The sequence below is a fragment of the Benincasa hispida genome, chromosome 2, assembly GCF_009727055.1.
Source record: "Benincasa hispida cultivar B227 chromosome 2, ASM972705v1, whole genome shotgun sequence".
NCBI lineage: Eukaryota > Viridiplantae > Streptophyta > Magnoliopsida > Cucurbitales > Cucurbitaceae > Benincasa > Benincasa hispida.
In genome coordinates, this window is record NC_052350.1 from 59869774 (window position 1) to 59887180 (window position 17407).

Sequence of the window (17407 nt, forward strand, 5' to 3'; positions counted from 1 at the left end):
TTTGCACAGAGCTTCAGCTTTGGGAATTGGAAGAATTCTCTGCTCGGAGTTCTCCCGAATTTACTCTGTAGTCGCTTCAGACCAGCCTTTCTCCCAATATCAGTATATGCACGTCTCTATGTATACATGTATATCTGTCAGTGAATTTGAGGAAGCTATTTATAGGCAAGACCTTGGCTCTTTGAATTTGTGGTCCCCACTATTTAATTTTGGTAGTTCCTGAAATGGCGGAATGGAAAATTCCTTTCTGTTACGCAATCAATCCGTCAGAAATGCACAATTAAAAGATGTACACTTGTCAGAATCTTCCGCGAATGCGTTGCTCTTCACATATTCGATCGATCACCACATGTGGTGTTGTTTTATTATTACCGCATGCGGTTGAAATTGCGTTGACCGCTAAGCTCATTATCGATTGTCACATGCACCGTCATTGTGTTGATCATCTCTTCATTCTTGATTGATGGGCGCAATGCGACGTAGATCCGTTGCTTAATTATTCTTCGAGTCCATGAACGCATGCGGTGACCCATTTCCTGCAAAACAAAAACTGAAACATTCTATTCGCCATCGCAATGGTGTTAGTGGGTGTATTTACGACTTTTCATAATTTTTGTATTTCTTAGCCAATTTGTATACTAACGATGCAACTTTCCTCTCTTTTTGCCGCAATATCTAAATAAAACAGTATAAATAACTTGTATTCCTACAAGTTATCACACCCCCAAATTTGATATATGCTTGTCCTCAAGCATATCTTCGACTAAGGCAATTTCGTTCAATTCCTATCCTCATTTTGCATCGATTGGTTGCTCCGAATGCTCCTCCTATACAACATTGCTTAACAATGCAATTTCCTTCTATCCTTTAGTAATTCATTAACATGCTCTACTTTATTCTTCTATCAACAAATCTCTACTAAAAAATTCCCTTCTTGTTTTGAAAAGAATGTTTACCTCTTCTTGCAAAAACAACTTAGTGCGTCTTTATGTGGTGGTCTGGTTTGCGTCATTTTATTATAGACTGTTGATCATGGTTACACCCTTCGTCTTGGCTTCCTCCCACGGGTGTCATGCGAGCATCCAACTACGGTTGTGTGCCAATCTCAACTTTAACTCTTGATTTTTAGCTAAGTTTTACTTTTGCTGGTCAGAGGAGTTGTCTCTTATATTCTTATTTTCTCTCTTTTTTCTTTTTTTCATATTGCGTCAATCTTGGAAACCCACCTTCGTTTTGACTTATTCCCATGGGTGTCATGCGAACATCCAACTACGAGCAAGTTCCTTTCATGACTTAACTCTTATCAAGTTAGGATTTTCCCTTGCACTGACATTGGAGTTGGTATGAAAATATTTTTTTTTAGATAATAATGAATGCATTTTCCTAATGATGACCACATCCGCTTGATCGCATCTGCTCAGACCTTCCCCACCCCCAAATTTAGAGATGTGCAAGGTCCTCATTGTGTTGTTTTGGACAGAATAGACAAAACACTTAGTCAAAATTTTGAAAAGAAGGTTTGAGCAGAGTCTTGAAGTATAAAAGGTAAAGCAGTGCTATTGCTATGAATTATCTAAGTGTTAGTAAGAAAGTGCAAAGTGTGAAAAATGTTGCTAAGGGTATGAATATTACTCATCATGGCAGCGCAATTAATAACGCAAAATAAAAGATAAAGAACATCGCAATAATTGACAAAGGATGATAAGTAAGAGGCTAACGCATACGGAAGGAATAGTTACTCAGTTGTATTAAAATTAACCAAGTATACAAAGAATTACAATTATCGTAATACAAAATTTTAGCAAGTACAAAGGATCAAGAAATAGCTTCTATACATAAAAATGATGAATGAAATAAAATAAAAGAATGACCGCAACGAAAAATTATAGAATTATTAAGAAGGTGGCACACCTCAAATTTAGAGTTGCGGCGGGGGCTCAGAAGGAGGATTTTGCGGAGGAACTCGAGGAGCTTCGTCAAAATGCAGATGTTGCTGTAAATGCGGAGTCACTATGGGACCATATAGATAGGCTGTCAAAAAGTTAAAGTACTCATGGTTGTGTTCTGCCACTTGTCTTTAGTTCAGGTGGATCGTGTAAATATTGCGTTAAATGTTGATCAGCACTTGCCGTGTCATCACAACACTGCGTTGCAACTCTGTTTGGCTCTCTTGTAACTCCGTTATTCGTTGGCAAAAAATTCATGTTGATGAGAGAGAAGAGAACGCATTTTTGCTAAGTCAGAAGTTAGGGTTGCGGTGGTGGGCTATACCTGCGATGTTTCACCATCAATGGTTTGGGGTTGAGCAGAAGTGCCTTCACCCAAATCGTGTGGGTCGTTAACATGCGGCGATGGAGGAGAAAAATGTGGTGGAAATGAAGGGGAGGAGGATGCTACTGGAAATGCGTTGGGTGAAGTGGAAGCAAGGAAGAGATTTGTAAAGTGTTCAGGGAGTGGGGAAAGGGGTTCAGCTAGTGGGCTTAGAGGGCAAATAACAAAGGTAAGGGGTCCAAAGGTATTTGATCTTGCGGTGGTAGCTCTTGGACTTTTTCCTTGCCTTTTTCAACTTTGCGCTATTTCTTAGGCTTTGGCTACTGTGGCGCATTTAAATCGATAATGGGCCTTTTAAGTGGAAGCTCGGGGGCAATGAGGGGAGTCTTTGAGAAGCATTCTCAAGATCTTGGTGTTGATGAGAACATGGACTTCTGGCATTGGCTCTTCTTCAATACCTACACCCATTGAGAGGATAAGCTCGAAACTGTCCAAGGAAAGAAATACTGGCCTCTTACACGCCCCACAAAACCTAGAATTTTCTTTGCGATCAATTGGCCCACGTCGATTGGAATGCCGCGTGCTATGCAGTATGCGGCCATTACTTGGTCCCTCGAAACTGTTTTGTCATGAGAGGTCGGGATGAGTCACCTTTTCACCAAGTACACCCAAAGGCGCGCTTCCGGAAGCAGTTTATTGGACGCAAGGGTTTATATGCCTTTTATAGATACCGACCACTGAGTGCCCGGTTGCGTTAATATTCTTAGCGCATCTTCCATTTGTTATTCTATGGGATCATCAATAATTTTGTTACCCGGTGCATCCAGGATGTTCTTCATTTGATATAACTCATTGATGTCCCTTGCGCTGAAAGGCACTGTCTCCCCTTTCATGATCATCGCATTTTTGGTGCCATGAAGTCGTCCATTATAGAAAGCTCTCACTACCATTGAGATTACGATGGATGGGCATTGGCAGAATGTTTCCCACCCATGTTCCAACACAAAACTTGTAATTAAATCCGGTCGTGGTGTTGACGCAGGAAAGAACCCCATTTCCATCACCATGTCATCATTCTTCTTCTTCTTTGATGGCCGTCCTTTGGCCACCGCAGGCTCACTGCTTTCAACTTTCGCTTTGCCCTTATCTTTTGCCAACGCAAGGCAGGATCTTTGTCTTTGTCTCCGTTCCCGATCCTTGCGCTGTTCTTCCCTTTCCTAATTCGCAATTTCTTTATTTTTCTTCTCTCGAATGCGCTGCACATTTTCTTTGCGCCTTTTCTCCTTCTCTTCCTTCTTCCTCTTCTTCTTCTCTCATTTCTCTTTTAAATTGCTCTGAGGCCAGCAATATGCGCTGTTCTTCCTCGAGCCTTATTCTCTCTTCTTCTATCGAAATTGCATTGTTACGGTGCACTTCTTCATCGTGTAGTTTTCTTCTCAGATTCCCTTCTACGATGATTTGTTGCACACGTAACATTTTCTCTTGTTTTTCTTCTTCCTCTCTTCTTCTCCTTTCCTTCTCTTCTGCTACACTTTGCAAAAATTGTGGTTCACTTGTTGACCTTTGCGGCATATTCTCCTTGCGACGCCGCATAAGAGAGGTGATGTCTAGATCCTCTGGGTCTTTAGTCGCAACCGTTCTTATTTACGTTGATGCCTCTTCAGGTTGCGTTGATTCTCTTTGTTGCGTTGACACCCCCTCATCCACCCTTGCGGTGGTTTATTCTCCGTCAACCTCTGGGCTTTCAGCCCTCTTTCTCTTTTCTTCCTTCTTCTTCAGGCACTTCTCTTCTCGCCTGCGTTCCTTCTTCTTACTCGATTTTCTTTCTTTCTTTTCCTTCCTTGGCTGGGCTTCTTCATCTCCTTTTGTCCTCTTCTCCTTATTTTTCTTTTTCTTCTTCTCTTCAGCCATTTCCGGCAGCTTCTTCGCTTTCACCTCCTCCAAAGCAACCCTGATGGGTCCCTCATAGGAATCTGTTTGGACAGCTTCCTTAGGATTCGAAACGACCAGAGCGCTCTTTCTCGAAGCTTCTTCCATCTCTTCCTCTGAAGGCAAGGGCTGATTAACAATTCCAACTTCGGGTAGCCCTCCCTCCTTCTTCATGTTACTCAGGATGCTCCTAAACACTTCTCTGTCGTCTCTTCTCTTCTTCTCGCTTTCGGATGATAGTGTTGGGAGTGGGGCACTCTCCATGCTCTGCCCCTCTCAGATTTGGAGTGGTCTAGCTACAAAAGGCTTTCGCCGAGGTTTTTCGATGATTATTAGGATGTTTTTCAGTTAGGCAACGAGGCGGCGGCTTGCTGCGAGGAATGCTGCCTCTCTTGCAGTGATTTGGGCTAGTGAAGGTGATGAAGGTAATGAAGATGAATGGGAAGATTGATCGGTCATAGCTATGGTGAGTGAAAGAGTTGGGAAAGTTCTTAGGGTTTATGAAGAAAGTTTGAAAGTCTGGGTATGCAAAGGATTCGCTAGGGTTTTCGTTTTCGCAAAAGATTCAAATAGACTTTTTCAGACGAAGGGGGAGGGAATTTATAGGTTGGGCCTTGATGGGCCCAATGCAAATTTTGCATGGCAGGCCTCGAGGTACTCAAAAAGCTTGCCACCGCACTCCTTACATTTATGAATTAGCAAAGAATGATGTCCTTTCATCTGCTAAATCATCATTTCCTTGAAAGCCTAAACGATTGGACTACTCTCTTTGCAAAAAGAATTTATCTTTTGTGTTTTATTCGGATGGGCGTAAGGTTAAGATTAACGCAATGTCTCCATTAACGCAAATGCATATTTGCAGAGGACGGGCAACAACGCATGTATCAGCGCAACACACCCCTTAACTCAACGCATTTCTGGAGGATGGGCGCACGATATTTCTACTGGTGCAACACTACCTGGATATAGTGCGTTTTCGCTAAGGACGGGTGCAAAATACATACACGCGCAACACACCCCTCAGCGCAATGCGTTTGTGAAAGATGGATGCAAAGTGTATCTTGTCATCGCAAGATGCACCCATCATTGCAATGCATACCAACTTTTTAATAATTTTTTTTTATTATTTTTTTTTTCATCAACAACGCAAGTCGCTAAGACTTTGCGGTATTCGTTTTCTCTTACATCTATCATTCACGGAAATTTAAGAACAACGCGACTAATGCAGAAAGTAAGGAAATTGAACAAGACAAGGAAACAACACAATTGAATTAAATGAACACTAAATTAATAAAGCAATAAAAGCTAGTTTAAGAAAGCAATAAATAATGTAACGCAGAGAGCAATAAAGGAGAGCAATAAAGAAAACAATTAAACATAGATTTTAGAGATGTGGATTGAAAGACAATTTTCTCATGATTACCGCAATCCACACCCCTGCAGGCGGTCAAACTTGCCTGCGTAATGTCGTCAAGGACATTGTTCCTTCCCGTGAGATCCCGGGGCTTCTAATTACTTGGCAGCGTTGCCGGTGTTCTGTTGCAAAGCTCGACTGCATAACAACATCATTTTTCTCAATATACTGTTTCAGCAAGGCCTCCAATGATGACGAATTCACAGAGGTGTTTGATGAAGACGGTTGGTTATGCGGTTTCCTTTGATGACTCTGATTCTGATTCTGGTGGAAAGATGGAGGATTTCCTCGATTCCCCAAATTTTTGTTCTGATGGTTACTTTGGCCTCCTTGGTTGTGATTCCCTCCCCAACCGAAGTTAGGGTGATTCGCCAACCTGGATTGTAAGTGTTGTTGTACGGGTTATTCTAGATAGCAAACACTTGTTGCAGGTTCGATGGGCACATCTCTACTACATGGCCCTCTCCACATTGGATGCAACTTATTGCGGCCACTTGCACTGGCGCATTGGGTTGTGCTGAACTTTGAGAGAGAGCACCTTGATTAAGTGCCATCGTTTGAAGGAGAGAGGTCACCGCGGCCTTGTGCGGCCAAAGTTGTCATTGTATCTGCCGGTACAATGGCATTATCGTTTCTTCTTCTCTTAGGGCCTCTTCCCCCATACCCATCATCTACCCAGTCATCCGTGTTTCGCAAAATGCGATCAAGGATGACCATGGCTTCTGTGTAGGTCTTATCCATATATCCTCCCACTGCGGAGGCATCAGCAATGGCTTGCGTTGATCGATTCAGACCGTTATAAAATGTTTCCATCAGAATGCAATCGAGAATCCCGATATGCAGACAATTTTTCACCAACCTTCTGAAGCGCACCCAAGCGGTGCTTAAAGTCTCATTATCCATTTGCTCAAAATTCAGCACATCCTTTCGTCTCCTTGCGTTGACTGCTGGAGGGAAGAATTTTTTCATGAACCGCTCCACCAACTAGTCCCATGACGTGATTTCATTTGGCTCCAACGAATGAGCCCACCTCTTTGCTTCATCTCTTAGTGTGTATGGGAAGAGGTAAACTCTAATTACTTCAGGGTGACGCCAGGGATGGAGAAAGTGCTACACATCTCCACAAAACTGGTAAGATGGGTGTGCAGGTCTTCTCCTTGTAGACCTCCAAATTGCCCCGTGTTTTGTATCATCTGGAGCATGACCGAATTTATTTCAAAGCGTGCGTTCTCTTAAACCATTGGTCGTGAAATTCCAGGTAAGAAGTCGTATGGGCGTCGCATAGTTTCTCATGGGGATGTTGCAGTCAGCAGCAAGAAAGACAAGATCTTGCACTGGCCGATTCGCCCCTTGATCTCTTTCAAGCCTCTCGTTGTTGTTTGCCATATCGACTCTTCTTCGCCTAACTCTATTCTGGCGTGCCCTCGTGTGAAAAGTACGCTCGATCTCTGGGTCAGTTTGAATTCTGGATCAGTTTCAGTACTCATAAACCGTCAACCTGCTCTTCGCGATAAACAGACAGTACAACAGAGATCTGTCCTACAAAATACCACAAAAGTATTCAACACTAACCGTTACCAATCCCCGGCAACGGCGCCATAAACTTGTAACGATAAAAGATTAATTCCTTATTTTGCATGCACTGTGATGATGAATCATGCAAGCTCATGTTGCCATAAACTTGATGACTAAATTTTATAATATTTATCTTTATCTAACTCTAACACATGGCTTGTGAATGAAATGAATGATGTGCTAAATGCACTCAAGTGTTCTGCAATAAAGATAATTTTATGCAATAGTACGTTCTAAGAGTATGCATTGATAGTGATACGCTCGTAGTATGCAATGAAGTAGTGTGTGTCACAAGTTTCCTTGCACTGAAACCAAGTATAATTCCAACGCAAGTTTCTCAGAGTGATCCGAGGTCAAACACGGGGATTGTTGTCGTTAATGCGATACTTATGTGATACATGCGACCGATTTTAATAATGAATAAAGAATGTTGGTTTGTATAGAAATATAAATTGCGATGAAAGTAAAAACGCGTTGATAAAATAAAAATGCGTTGTAAAATAAATTCCTAAACTACTATGATACATGATACAAGATATATGATACATGATACTGAGGTCGAGGACTGACTGTGAAATTGTACAAAAGAATCGATGTATGCGATGGCAAGTCTTATGAATGAAGCAGAAAGAGAAAGAGTAAAAAGTAAAAACATCGCAAGTTTGTTAATCATGTTAAGGACGCAACTAAGGTTCCGCTTTCCCTTGGCATACACCTCTTAGTGATCGGCCGCATTCCCATATGTCTATGGTGAAACAAAGATGAACGTGATGAACGCAAGGTTGTTTCCATCTCTGAAAATACTTCTCGCTTTAGTTAACGCATTCTTCCAAACTTCTCTCGATAGGTGGAATAACATCTTCATTTCTACTCTCACAGGTGAAGATGCCGTCAAGAATGCTTTAGCTAAACTTAATTAATTCCTTAACATAGATTAACTCACTCGCTTAATTCTCTCTTTTTAACCCGGAGATTAAGAACACATCATGGAGAAAATGGATTATGAATATATGGAATGAGACAGAGAGATGATAATGGTGACGATGATAACATTTAATTCTAAAATTAAGCGTTTGATACATGTTGTGAATGAAGGATTAAAGAAGATGAAATAGAGAATAGAAACAAATACGGAAAGAGTGTCAACGTCTTGACACAGATCCCGATCGGAGATTTGTACTTGCCGGCGTATGGAAGTGGTGGAGAGGAAAGCTTCCCTCTCAGGCTTGCTTTCCCGGTAGAATTGACCTTTGCACAGAGCTTCAGCTTTGGGAATTGGAAGAATTCTTTGCTCGGAGTTCTCCCGGATTTACTTTGTAGTCGCTTCAGACCAGCCTCTCTCCCAATATCAGTATATGCACATCTCTATGTATACATGTATATCTGTCAGTTAATTTGAGGAAGCTATTTATAGGCGAGACTTTGGCTCTTTGAATTTGTGGTCCCTACTGTCTAATTTTGGTAGTTTCTGAAATGGAGTAATGGAAAATTCCTTTCTGTTACGCAATCAATCTGTCAGAAATGCACAACTAAAAGTTGTACACTTGTCAGAATCTTCCGCGAATGCGTTGCTCTTCATACCTTTGATCGATTGCCGCATGCTGTAATGCTGAAAATGTGTCTTTAGCTTACAGCATGCGAACAAATATGAATATGGATGAATGAACAACAAGCTCATGTTGCCATAAACTTGATGACGTAATGATGGAAATGGAATGTGGATGCTGTGTTATGCATTACTTCTAAATATATGCGTTGTCAACTATATGCTTGTAGTATGCTATGGAATAATGCGTTGTCACAAGTTTCCTTGCACAGAAACCAAGTATAATTCCAACTCAATTTTCTCAGAGTAATCTGAGGTCAAACACAGGGATTGTTTTCGTTAATGTGTTACCTTCGTGATATATGCGACCAGTTTTACAATTAATAAAAGATTTGGTTTGTACATGAATTTAAATTGTGATAAATATAAATTGCGTTGATAAAATAAAAGTGCGATAAAAGTAAAGTCCTAAACTATTATGATACAAGATACAAGATTCATGATACATGATACTGAGTTTGAGACTGATTGTGACGTTATACAAAGGATCGTCGTATGCGATGGCAAGTCTTTATGTATGAATCAGAAATAGAAAGAATAATTAGTAAAAACATCGCAAGTTTGTTAACTGCGTTAAAGATGTAACTAAGGTTCCGCTTTCCCTTGGCGTACACCTCTCGGTGATCGGCCGCGTTCCCATATCTCTATGGTGAAACAGGGATGAACGTGATGAACACAAGGTTGCTTCCATCTCTGGAAGTACTTCTCGCTTTAGTTAACGCATTCTTCCAACCCTCTCTCGATAGGCGGAATGGCATCTTCACTTCTACTCTCACAGATGAAGATGTCGTCTAGCATGCTTTAGCTAAACATAATTATTTCCTTAACACAGATTAATTTACTTGCTTAATTCTTATTAATTACCCAAGGAATTAAGAAAATGTCATGGAGAAAGTGAATCATGGATGAACGAAAATAGACAGAGATGGAAATGATCATAATAATTAATACTAAGATTAAGCGTCTAATACATAGTGTGAATGATAGAGTAAAGAAGATGAGTACAAGTGATGAAAATGAGATAGAAACAAATACAGAAGAGTGTCAACGTCTAGACACAGATCTGGGTAGAGGTTTTGCTTGCCGGCGTGTGGAATAGATGAAGAGAAGAGCTTCCCTCTCAGGTTTGCTCGTCTGATAGAAGTGACCTTCATATAGAGCTTCAACGGCGAGGATTGAAAGGATTCTTTGCCCGGAGACTCACCTCTCGGCCTTGTCTCTTGATTCTTCTCGGATCTACTCTGATTAATTGCTCAACTAGTCTCTCTCTCGGATCAGCATTCAAGTCTCCCGTATCGAGTATATCTTTTCAATGGAATTACAGAAGCTCTTTATAGACGAAGCTTTGACTCTTTGCATTGTGGTCCCCACTTTATTGTTAAGGAAGTTCCTGAAATGGTGGAGTGAATATTCCTTCTGTTACGCAATCAATCCCGTAAGAAATGCACAATTGACAGTTGTACACGCGTCTGAATCCTCCGCAATTGCGTTGCTCTTTTACATCTTCGATCTATCTCTCGCATGCGGTGTTGTTTTTTATTACCACATGCGGTTGAATTTGTGTTGATCGCAAAGCTCTTGATCGATTGTCGCATGCACCGTCATTGCGTTGATCGTCTCTTCATTATTGATTGATGGGCGCAATGCGATGTAGATGCGTTGTTCCATTTATCTTTGAGCCATGAACGCATACGATGACTTGATTTCCTGCAAAGCAGACTTGAAACATTCTATTCTACCATCGCAATGGCGTCAGTGGGTGTATTGACGACAATTTATAATTCTCGCATTTCTTAGCCAATTTTCATACTATCGATGCAACTTTTCTTTCTTTTAGCCGTAATATCTAAATAAAACAGTATAAATAACTTGTATTTCTATAAGTTATCACATGCGGTGTTGTTTTTTATTACTGCATGCGGTTGAAATTGCGTTGTTCGCTAAGCACATGATTGATTTTCGCATGCGTCGTCATTGCGTTGATCATCTCTTCGTTCTTGATTGATGGGTTCAATGCGACGTAGATGCATTGTTTATTTCATCTTCGAGTCCATGAACGCATGCGACGACCCATTGCCTGCAAAACTAAAATTGAAACATTCTATTCGCCATCGCAATGGTGTTAGTGGGTGTATTTACGACTTTTCATAATTTTTGTATTTCTTAGCCAATTTTTATACTAACGACGCAACTTTCCTCTCTTTTTGCCGCAATATCTAAATAAAACAGTATAAATAACTTGTATTCCTACAAGTTATCAGCATACTTGGAAGAGTAGTCTAAAATCCAAATCTAAGTCTCGAGAGAGCGGATTAGATGGCATAAGCAAGAATGGGGAACTTAGGAATAAGCTTCGTTTGCTATTATACAGCGTATGCACCCTACGGAGAGGATATTGCATGCATCCAAGACATAGGATACGGTGGTATGTGGTCATCCCGACATTTCGCATATACATCGCATGCGTCCTAGAAATAGGCTCAAGTGTGTGTAGCATGATCGTATAGCTTGCATTGGCTGAGGTTGCCCTCGCGGTCACTCTTAAGGGTTGCGATAAAGACATCCTCACATTTTATCTATTTTCCATCCATTTACTTTACGTCAACAGTTGTCGTATCTCTACCTCTCATTCATACTTCTCATTGCATTGTCTGTTAGTTAGGAGTAGGAGTAGTGTTAGCTTATACCCTCCATCATTCTTTTATTCATGCATCGCAAACACATTACCGCATACGTTTAGCTACAAGTCCCTGAATTCAATCTCCAATCATCCGAGAAACTTGCACTCGCATTATACTTGGTATGAGCACAAGAAAACTTGTGACGGAAATGCATGGTCATCGCATACATTCGTTAACGCATAGTTTCATTCCAACGCATGACCACCGACGTATGAGTATCAATGCATACCTTAAGACATGCATCGCATATTGCGTCCCTCTAATTTTAGTCATCAAGTCTTTGACGGCTAATTTTTCGTCACTATATACTCAAACCTGATCCTCTTTTAGGTCTCCACATAAAATTTAAGTATTCATGTTATAGCCATGAGTTTGTTAGTTTATTAGATTTAGGCTTTACAAGTGCAACTTACATATTCAATAACAACTTCATTGAATGAACCTCAATAACATATTTATTGCACATAGAATATGTTTAATTTTACAAACTGCAAGTTTTAGGACATACAACCCAACATTCGTCACTTTCACTGATGATTATTCTAAATACGGGTACGTTTATCTAATGCAATACAAGTCTGATACAATTGAAAAATTCAAGGAGTAAAAGGCTGAGGTTGTGAATTTGTTAGATAAAAGGATAGAAACACTTCGATCAGATCGAGGTAAAGAGTACATGGATGTAGGATTCTAGAATTATATGATAGAACATGGAATCACATCTTAACTCTAAGCGCCCGATACACCTCAACAAAATGGTGTATCAGAAAGGAGAAATAGAATCTTGTTAGACATGATTCGTTCCATGATGAGTTATGCTTCTTTTCCCATCTCATTCTAGGGTTATGCGGTAGAGATTGCAACATACCTTTTGAACCAAGTCCATCAAAGAGTGTTTCTGAAACACCTTTTGAGTTATAGAGAGGTCGTAAAAGTAGTTTATGGCATCTCAGGATCTGGGGTGTTCAGCACACGTTCTTGTGGAAAACCCAAAGAAATTGGAACCGCGTTCAAAATTATGCTTATTTTTAGGCTATTTCAAGGAAACAAGAGGTGGTCTATTTTTTGATCCAAAAGAGAATAAGGTATTTGTATCGAAAAATGCAACTTTTTTGGAGGAAGTCACAGTGTATGATTGTATTGAATGAACTCACCAAAGACACTACTGAAACTTCAACAAGAGTTGTTGAAGAAGAAAACAATTCAACAAGATTTGTTGATATTGCTCATCAAGTCAAACATATCCTACTCAAGAGTTGAGGTAGCCTGAGGTAGTGGGATTGTTAGAAATCAATCCACTTGCTATTTGGGTTTAACTGAAACTCAAAGTATTATACAAGATGATAACGTTAAAGATCCATTTTCTTATAAGAAGGCAATGGAAGATGCTGACAATGATGAATGGATTAAGGCCTTGAATCAAGAAATGAAGTCTATGTACTTCAATTCTGTCTGGGAACTTGTAGACCAACTTGATGGGGTAAAACCTATAGGTTGCAAGTGGATCTACAAGAGGAAAAGAGGTGTAGATGGAAAGGTGCAAATCTTCAAGGCTAGATTAGTAGCAAAGGGTTATACCCAGGTTGAGGGAGTGGACTATGAAGAAACCTTCTCACTTGTTGCTATGATAAATCTACCAGATTCTCTTGTCTATTGCCATATATTATGACTATGAGATATGGTAAATGGATGCCAAGACTGCCTTTTTGAATGGTAATGTTGAAGATATAATCTACATGACTCAACCAGAAGGATTCATAGTACAAGGTCAAGAGAAAAATGTTTGCAAGCTAGATAGGTCCATCTATGGATTGAAACATGCATCTCAATCTTGGAATATGAGGTTTGACGTTGCGGTCAAAACCTATGTCTTTAATCAAAATGTTAATGAACCTCGTGTTTACAAGAAGATCATTAATGGTTTAGTAGCATTATCCTACTCATTGGGAATGATGTAGGTTTTCTGACCAAAATTAAGGAATAGTTAGCTGCTCAATTCCAAATGAAAGATTTGGATGAAGCACAGTATGTTCTAGGGATCCAAATCATAAGAGATCGTAAGAACAAAATGCTAGCCTTGTCTTAAGCATCGTATATTGACAAAATACTTGTCAAGTATTTGATGCAGAATTCCAATAAAGGTTTATTACCTTTAGGCATGGAATTATTCTGTCTAAGGAACAATTGTACTAAGACGCCTCAAGAGGTTGAGGAGATGAAACAGATTCCTTATGCATTTGCAGTAGGTAGCCTTATGTATGCCATGATGTGTACTAGGCCCGATATCTGCCATGTAGTAGAAGCGATCAGTAGATATCAGTCCAATTCAAGATTAGGTCATTGGAAAGTGGTTAAAGGAATTCTCAAGTATCTTAGGAGAACAAGAAACTATATGCTTGTATATGGTGCTAAGGATTTGATCCTTACAGGATACACTAACTCTAATTTTCAAACTGATAAGGATTCCAGGAAATCCACATCAGGATTAGTGCTCACTCTGAATGCAGAAGCTATAGTATGGCATAGCATCAAGCAAGGATGCATTACAAATTCCACGATGGAGGCAGAATATGTAACTGCTTGTGAAACTGCTAAGAAAGTTGTATGGCTCAAACATTTCTGGCAGATTTGAAAGTTGTTCCAAACATGACATCGCCTGTCACCCTTTATTGTGATAACATTGGTGCAGTGGAAAACTCCAAGAAGCCTCATTGTCACAAACGAGGAAAGCACATTGAGTGCAAGTATCGTTTCATTAGGGAGATTGTACAACGGGGAGATGTGACTATCACAAAATTGCCTCTGAGCACAACGTTGCTGATCTATTTATAAAGGCTCTCACGGCTAAAGTTTTTTAGGGTCACCTAGAAAACATGGGTCTATGAGATATAGGTAACCTAATCTAAGGCAAGTGGGAGATGTTATTGGGTATATTGTATGCCTTAGTTTATTGTATTATATTTGATATTGTACATCCCACTTATGGTATTTGATACTGTATACTCCACTCATTGCATTGGATTTGATATTATACATCTTGTAACGTGATTTGTATGTATGATATTCAATGCTCATGATGATGCGATACTACTACTATTTATGCGTTAATTAGAGATGCTCAAGTAGTATGCCCTACGTTGTCACAAGTTTCCTTACGATGGAACCAAGTGTAATTCCACCGCAAGTTTCTCGGTGTGATTCGAGGTCAAACACGGGGAAGTGGTGCCGGTTATTGCGGTATATTCATGGTATATGCGACTGGGTTTTTCAATTCTTTATAAAAGTGTGTACAGTATGTAAATTACAGTAAAATAAAGGAAAGCAGTAAGATGTGATAAAACATGAAAATACAATAAACCTCAACTAGATGTTACAAGATACAGGGTTTATATACAAGATACTAGGATTAAGGCTGGCTGTGAAGGTTGTGCAAAGACGTGGAATGCGACGACAAGTCTTGTGAACAGATTAGAAAGAGAAAAATAAGTATTACAAACAATGCAAGTTTTTAAACGAATTGAAGGTACAAATACTGTTCCGCACTTCTCTTGGCGTACACCTTTCAGTGATCGGTCGCATCTCCCACATGTCTGTGGTGAAATAGAGTCTAACGTAATGAACGCAAGGTTGCTTCCATGTCTGGAAGTACTACTCGCTTTAGTTAACGCACTCTTCTGACCTTCTCTCGATAGATCAGAATGACATCTTCACTTCTGCTCTCACAGGTGAAGATGTCGTCTAGCATGCTTTAGCTAAACGTATTTGATAACTTTAATACATATTAAGTTCTTGGTGATTCATATTGCTCATCAAGATATTAAGAAAACATCATGGAGAAGTGACTAATGGGTGAACGGAAATAGACAGAGAATGGTAAATGAAATCTATCGAAACATTTAATATTTCTACTAAGTGTTTGATACATGATGTGTGAATGTAGAGATAAAGAAAACATGGAATACAGTGAAAGAGAGATAGAACAGATAAAATCATATGCCAATGTCTTGGCACAGATTCAATGGAGATTTGCTTTCCAGATAGGATGGTTTTGATGGCAAGAAGAGCTTTCCTCTCAGGCTTGCTCCACCGTAGCAGGGGTCTCTGCACAGAGCTTTGATCGGGTATACAACTGGTCGAATCTGAGATTTACCTCTCGGCCTTATCTTTTTCTCTTCCTGATTTCTTCTTTTCAACACTCAGCTCAACCTTTTTCTCTCTAAAATCTTACAGCACTTGGCCCAATATCAAATAGCATCCTTTTTCTCTGAATTCGCTGGGGTATTATAGGAGCAGATCCTTTGACTCTGGCCATGTGGTCCCCACTTGATGGTTATGGTAATTCCACAGATGGAGGGATATTATTCCTTCTGTTATGCAATTAAACCATCAATTTTGCACAACCGTTAGTTTGTACACGTGTCTAATCTCCGCTTTTGCGTTGCTCGGTTGCATCTTTCGATCATAGTTTGCATGCGGTGTTTGTTTATTACACCATGCGGTCGTAGCATAGCACTAGACCGACTATCGCATTGCACCGTTACTTTTGGTAATTGTCTCTTCAAGGTTGATCGATGGGCGCAATATGATAGAGATGCGTTGATTAGTTTCTCATGAGCCTTGAGCGCAAGTGGTGACTTGGTCTCCTGCAAAACAGAGTAAAGTTTGGCTTGTCCTCCATCTTTTTGGCGTTAATGGGTGTAATTGCAAACATTTATAATTATTGTCATACTAAGTTAATTTTCATACAATTGGCACATAATTACTAACTTTTTGCCACAATATCTAGATAAGATGGCATAAATAACTTATATTTCTACAAGTTATCACATCTCACTTGCTTTAGGACAAGTGGGAGATTGTTGGAGTTGATGTCCTAAATCTCATACGTCTTGTAGTTTATAAACACAAATCACATATTGTCACACCCCGCCTCGAGCCTACCTCCTAATCCCAAGGAGAGGCATGAGGGACCGTAGATACCACCCTTTTATGATACCTACTGTCCATCTCTACCTTACTATTCTCAATAAATGTTAAGCCAAAGATGTAATCAATAATTATTTGACTGACTCATTTTATTACCAACAGCACAACGTTTATACAACTCTCAGGCTTAACTACAAAGTTTACATCAACAACTCTAAATGTCGAAAGTGTGACTATGGCTTGTGGCAGACCTTGACCTTAGCAGCACTCTGAAACTCCTCACCCTCCACTACCTAGGGGAGGAAGAAATAAAACATGGAAAACATAAGCTACAAAGCTCAGTGAGTGGCAGCTTTATACAAACATAAGTTTGATTTCGAAAATTCATTTTTGGGAAAACAATTCCACAATCAACAATAATCACATAACAAAATGTAACCTTCCCAGCCTGTCAGCTGGACAACCCTGGCATGATCATGTATCTTTCTCGGGTATTCTTCGTGAATAACCCGCGATGACTAACGTGGACACAATCCTATAGTCCACTGAGTATATCGATAATTCCTGCTAGGCATGCTTGGATACGTTGAAAATTCCAGTCAGGTACCTTAACAATCCTAGCCAAGTATCCACAAGGCATGCTAATAGTATTCCGAGTACAAATCCCATTCCAACACAATGACACACGCATTATGACAACAACACAACAACAATCAAATCCAGACAAGACACATTTTCCAATCATGCCAACATTTCAAATATAACCAATATATCTAATCACATATATACATAGAAATCAACCATACAAGCAATAGAATAACCTCTCACCTTGGTTGGTTAGGAACTTTCCTCTCTGAAGTTCCTTAGGTTTCCTCGGTTTCCCTTTTTAACCCTAAATTCTAGATTCGACTACAAGCTTAGATTACTCATAGTTCCATACCTTATTTTAAAATACTTCCTTTTGTAAACATGTTCTAAATTGTCTCAGAAAGCCTATCTTAAAAT

General features: G+C 39.8%; 1 protein-coding gene across 1 annotated transcript; it reads right to left on the bottom strand.

Annotated features, from left to right (window-relative positions):
• Nucleotides 1-3990: 3990 nt before the first annotated feature.
• Nucleotides 3991-4464, bottom strand: LOC120072187 (glutamic acid-rich protein-like). The gene has a single exon (XM_039024595.1). The coding sequence runs from the start codon at nucleotides 4462-4464 to the stop codon at nucleotides 3991-3993; it is 474 nt and encodes a 157-aa protein (XP_038880523.1).
• Between the last annotated feature and the right edge of the window lie 12943 nt (nucleotides 4465-17407).